Here is a 6,241-nt window from a genome sequence, read left to right as displayed (position 1 = left end):
ATTGCTATAAAATATAAAATTTTGGTATTAAATTACCACATTTTACAAGTTTGAATAAAATTGCAGTAAAAATTACAGTTTTTTTTCACCAATATGTCTTTCTAGAATATATACTTTTTTTTTTTTAATAATTCTTGAATATGTACTTTTTTTTTGTTTTTGAATACTCTTGAATATGTACTTAATTGCCTAATTCTCAAAGACAAGCATTGTTATTTATTGGATTGGGTTAGATACAATTATACAAAGGAATCTCTTTAAAAAACTTGTTATTTTACCACATCAAGTATTCTTTCCTCTTCCCTCATGCCAACCATCGTTGATTTCTTGTTTGTCTTCTCATCCTTCTCCGCCTTTTCTTAAATGTTCTTTGGGTTCTTTTGTGAAACCGTATTTAATCACTACCCTTGATTGGGAATCTCCACTAGGAGACGAGAGACTGAATGGTAATACTTGAGAAAATACGTGGGCATTATCGAATATTCAGTTTCGGCTGCCGAATAAAGAACGCAATAGCTTACCAACTTTGCTCAACACTGCAATCCAGGCGGCACAGGAAAAAGGGAACACATTTGCAGAAACTAAGGTATTGTTCTCGAAAATCTTCCAAAAAAATTCAATTTTTTGTTCTGGGTAATCCTTAAATATGCACATTCGATGATCTTATCAGAGGCTTTTAGTGTTCATGTTGCATTGATGATTGATCTGTTGGATATTTGTACAGTAATAGAGATTAATGGTTCAGATGTCTACCATGCAAGCTTAAATAATATTTGGAGTTGTGGAGTAGTAAATATTATTGAGTTTGGTAGAGATGATTTTGGGTTATTTGAGAGGTCTCAAGAGGTGTTCGAGAAGTCCACGAGAGGTCGATTCGCGGAATCTATTTTACAGAAGTGATGTCTCGAACATACTCTACATAACCTCTCGAATGGAACTTGGTTTATGTCTCGAAGGTCCGCATGGAAATCAATGTCTCTTTAGAGCTTTGATGTTTCGCATGACATGAATCTTGCGTGGATTGCATAGCAGTGATGTCTCAAAGGTTCAAATGAATTTGGTGCTTTGCATTTTGGATGTGAGAAGTGTTTTACCTCATCATCTCATTTACCTCATCACTTGCCATTTATGTCTCGAATGTGATGATGATGTATCTCTCGAAGGCATAAACCTTATCTCTCGAAGTGTTGTCTTCTAAGCTAAACACTTGCATGGAATTTGGGGTGTATCTAGCATCTAAGCTAAACACTTGCATGGAATTTGGGGTGTATCTAGCATAGAAGCTAAACACTTGCATGGAATTTGGGGTGTATCTAGCATAGAATTATGCGTCTTGCATGGAATTTGGGGTGTATCTAGCATAGAATTATGCGTACTTTTACTACCCATCTTTGTGAATATATTACATGACATATTGCATGGATACAATACATTAGAAGTCATTAATATATTTCATTTTGGCTATTAATCTACGTAAGCATATAAATTACGTATGATTATTTAAATCCCAAAAATCAGTTATATTTTCATATATATCTTTGGAAGTTGGTTTATTAACTGATGTGAACTTCCAAGTAACTGCTCCTAACAGTTAGAATTTATCTCTATAAATTCTAGGAGTGTTATCTGAGAATATACAGAATATAGAATATATCATATGAAAATATACATGCAATTGATTTGCATGAAACCTTGATATTTCACAGTCCTACAATTCTCTAGGAAATTCTTAATTGAAGCAACTTAAGAATTTCGTTATCTTCTTGTATCCCATAAGATTAAATATGGAACCCTGTTGCTTTTCTGAGGGAGATTTAAAGCTTATAGGAAAGTGATTACACGCCTGAAGATACCAGATGATCCGGTTTTGTTCCTTTGTTCTTCTGTATTATATTGTATCTCTTTTGTATTATAGATAGCAGCAACAATTTTTCCAACATGATCCTTCACTCGAAAGCATTGCCAGAATTATTATTTTGTTTTCGTATCTTAGCTTAGTGGCTTTCATTTCTAAATGTAATTCTGTTGGTTATAATCTACTAGTATTCCTAGGGTCAATATTCTTGTTTAAATTGATCCTAAATGAGTATGGAGGATTGGAGGCATGCGTATTTAGTTAAATCCCTAAAGTATTTGTGAGCCAAAGTTACCTAGTGTTTTAGTGAAGATATGAGTTAATACCCAATTTAGTCTTCGAACACAGTGGTTTTTCTGGATTTAGTCTAAACAACATTTTGTGCTTAATTAGGTTTTCGACTTTGATGGTTTTATCCAATTAAGTCTTCGGCTGTTAGAATCAAGGACTAAATCGAGAAAAATCATAGAGTTAGTGACTAAATTGGATAAAACCACTATAGTCTAAGACTAACTTGGGAAAACTACTATAGTTGAGGACTAAATTGGGGTATTAATAGATGTGAAATTACCAAGTTATCTTAACAAAGGACTCAATTGAGTAAAACCATGAAAGCCAAGGACCTAATTAAGCACAAGAAGTTGTTTAGGACTAAATCGAGAAAAGCCACTATAATCGAGGACTAAATTGGGTATTAACTTGTCAAAATATATATATTAATGTTCTATCTATAATGGTAGGAAATCTGAACTTCAATTGGTGTTGTTGAATTCATTATTTGAGATTTTTATATACATTCAGCACTTCTGTTATTTGTATACCTGCCTGTATCCTGATTCCTAGGTTAGGATTTATTGATTGAATGGTTGTATTCTTGAGCAGGTATTGATTACAATATTTATCAAGAATAGGGAATCTTATCGGTGTCTGCAACAAAATGGGATCCGAGGGCCCAACACCGGTAACGATTCATGTCACTGGCTTCAAAAAGTTTCAAGGTGTTCCCAAAAATCCTACTGAGAGACTTGTAACCAATTTGAGAAGTTATGTAGAAAAGAGAGGATTGCCAGCTGGTGTCACATTGGGTAGCTGCATTGTTCTTGAAACTGCCGGAGAAGCAGCACTTCCCGCGCTATGCAGGGTCATAGAATCGGGGACTAGTGCAACAAATAGTTCAAGTGGTAGACAAGTCGTATGGGTCAGTTTAGCAAAATCTAATTCATAATTTCTCTCCGTTGCTTCTCTCACATTATTTGGAAGTGATGGCATTCACAGATCAATTTTGAAATTTCAAATAATTAGTGCGGTAAAATACATAGAAAGTAAAGTGACTCCAGTCTTGAAATCATGAAATGCTTTAGTGACATATCTTCGAATAATTTTAGCTCTTTATGCCATGCCAAGTTCCTTGTAGAAACTTCGGTAGCAACTACTTTATCTTCATTTGGCATGCCACTTACTCTGTATCTAGTTTGGCATCTCTCCGCATCATAAATGTTTACATTTTCCATTACTCCTTTTTTTCGGTGGGAATAGATGCCGTTTTTCTTACCCGGGAGCCTTTGATTTGTTTGTTTCAGCTTCACCTGGGGGTAAATAGTGGGGCATTTAAGTTTGCAATTGAGCAGCAGACAGTAAATGAAGCTACTTTTCGATGTCCAGATGAGCTTGGCTGGCAACCTCAAGTGTGTGATTCATTTTTCACTTGGACCGAATGATCTTGAATTTGCCCGAGTCTAAATTTTCATTTGAATTTTGCAGCAACTGCCTATCATTGCAGAAGATGGAGGAATAACTTGCAAAAGAAAGGTGAGTCTTTCTCTTTATATGCATACATGTATAGTCCCAAGTAGACGATAATGTACTGCCAATCTGAATCATGGTTTTTATTTGCTTAGTCCAATTGTTTAGTATATTTAGGTTGATCTTTTTCCAACAAAAAGCATTTTGGAGAATAGTGAATTCTTGTACATTAACGAAGGATTAACCAGCTTGATTAGCGTGAGTGACCGTGTACTCTCATCCCTTAAGAAAGGTCGGGAGTTCAAAACCGCCTGTCGTATGGAAAAACCAATATGACCATGACTATTCCCCTAATTGGGCCTGCCCAATGCGAACGAGGATTATTTTGAGCCTGATACAGGCTTAAAAGTTCCTCCTATAGTTAGGGCCTACTCAAAAATGAATGAAATCCCATAATAGTGTAGACAATTGGCTTGATCCCTGGCTGGGGATAATGCATATGCGCCTGTGGTTATTAAGCCGGAGGCTCTGCCTGAGTGTAGGGTGGGTTTGGTTTCAGTACTAGCTAAAGTAGCCTTCTATGGATGGACAGAGAGGAAATGGTTTTCTATAATTTTGAACATATTCTATTGGGCGAAGGCCTGAAGGGCCAAGTCCAACACTTGCCTCTCAAAAATGTGGTGGTATAAAGAAATAAAGTTATGCCTTCGCTACTAGCTATAGCTTTTGGCGTAATTGTAAGCATTTGATCCTAACAAAGTGGTATCAGAACTAGGTCACGGGGGGTTCAGTCCCAGCAAGTTTGGCTGGCCTGAAGGTCCGGTCCAACACCCTTTGCCTCTTGAACTTTTGGTTTCATACAAGGAACTTTCACAGGTTTCTCATTTGAAGAGAGACCATTTGTTCAATATCTAACTATAATTCTTTGTTGTCCATTGCATTTTACTTCACTTATCTTCCCCATACGGTCTTACTTTTCATTTCATCTTTCGGGTGCCAGACATCTTGCTCTGCCGAGGCAATACTAGAGTTGTTAAATAAGAAACGGTATGAGGTGACCATTTCAGATGACGCAGGCCGGTTTGTATGCAACTATGTATATTACCATTCACTTCGGCTCGCAGAAGAAAAAGGTCATAAAACTCTGTTTGTCCATGTTCCTCCCTTCTATAGAATCAGCGAGGAAACCCAGATGCAGTTTGTAGTGGCATTGTTGGAGGCCATTGCATCAACTTGTTGATTTCTTTGACTTGAAATCTTAAATGTAAACTAGAAGGCTGTGCTTTTGTTTGTTTGTTTTTTTCTTTTTTTCACATTCACCTTTCACCCAAATGTATTGCAGTATTATGAACGTTACTTTCAATTGTTGTACTATATTTAGCTTTCCAGCGAACATTTGTTAGAAGTCATTTTTCTGATTTCTAAACACACTCTTGATTAATGTGCAGATTAATATTTTGTTGCGGGTAGGGAATCTGTCCGCTCATGAAACACTTATTTTCTTTTAGGTGACTAAGAAAAACCTCAGTCACTATTCGAGATAGCATGCAACGCAATAAATGCTCATATTTATATGATTATTGATTATTTAATTTTTTAAAAAAATATTTTGTCTATAAATATGTAAATGTATTCGACCCTAATTTTCATAAACTTTTATAAACTTTAAAAATTTGGTGGTATTCCATTCAAATTTTTAGAGTCTTTAAATTGCTACAAAAATTTAAAGTTTTTATCTACCAAATACCTTTTTATATGAAAAATTATGCTTTCAATCCCTCTATTACTATCATACGAATATAAAGTTATCTTTATCTTTGTGATTCTCTCGTACTTCTACAAGCAAATTCTACGGCCATAACAACATATTTGCACTATTTGGATTATACTCTCTCCGTCCCATTTTATGTGTCTGGTTCGGTTATCGAGGCTTGATTGAAGTTATTTTAAATTCAATTTTTCATAATATTAAGTTTAATATTAATATACAAAATTTATATATTTAGAAACTACACTAAAAAAATACTATTAAACACAAAAAAATCAAATTTAAAAACAAGTAAAAAATAATAAAGAAAATAAACAAAGAAGAAAGAGTAAGGTTGACGAATGAATAGTAAGTAAGATAGATGAAATATTTGGTTTGAAAGACAAGATTGCAAAGGGTAATTAAAAGAATGAGATAATAAGAGTTATTTTGATAATCAGAAAGGTCCCATGGTCTAGTGGTCAGGACATTGGACTCTGAATCCAGTAACCCGAGTTCAAATCTTGGTGGGACCTCAGAGTTTATATTTTTACATAATTTTAACCTTTTGTTCGTTTTCATCTTGATCAAATACTTTATTAACGTACAAACAAATAAATAGAACTAAATATTCTTAAAAAAAAAAAAGTAGAACTGAATATATTTATACCTTCAATTCTAAAATCTACCTCTACAAACTTAATAAGAGCCAATAAAATTTGGCCAAAATATTAGTGTAATTGCGAGCCAATAAAATTTGACCCTAACGGAAATTAAAAAATATTGGTTTAATTGCTTATTGAAATGGAATATTTGGTTAACTATTTATAATTCTTACCTTGCTTATTGATTTTCATAATGAAGGTCTTAGCTTCGGATCTCATTCCAATCAAAAT

The 6,241-nt window shown here is 34.4% G+C and overlaps 1 protein-coding gene and 1 non-coding gene across 2 annotated transcripts; both read left to right on the top strand.

Moving 5' to 3' along the window:
• Positions 1-297: 297 nt before the first annotated feature.
• Positions 298-4,938, top strand: LOC116027949 (pyrrolidone-carboxylate peptidase). Its single transcript, XM_031269740.1, has 5 exons — positions 298-586; positions 2,738-3,053; positions 3,436-3,540; positions 3,617-3,664; positions 4,599-4,938. Exons 2-5 carry the CDS (start codon positions 2,793-2,795, stop codon positions 4,836-4,838), a joined length of 654 nt encoding a protein of 217 aa, XP_031125600.1. The 5' UTR covers positions 298-586; positions 2,738-2,792; the 3' UTR covers positions 4,839-4,938.
• Positions 4,939-5,809: 871 nt separating this feature from the next.
• TRNAQ-CUG lies at positions 5,810-5,881 on the top strand. Its single transcript has one exon. It is a non-coding gene; the product is annotated as a tRNA-Gln (tRNA).
• Positions 5,882-6,241: the final 360 nt, after the last annotated feature.

This window comes from Ipomoea triloba, chromosome 8, assembly GCF_003576645.1.
Source record: "Ipomoea triloba cultivar NCNSP0323 chromosome 8, ASM357664v1".
Taxonomy (NCBI): Eukaryota; Viridiplantae; Streptophyta; class Magnoliopsida; order Solanales; family Convolvulaceae; genus Ipomoea; species Ipomoea triloba.
The sequence above is the reverse complement of the archived record's forward strand: the minus strand, read 5'-3'. Positions and strand labels throughout refer to the sequence as shown.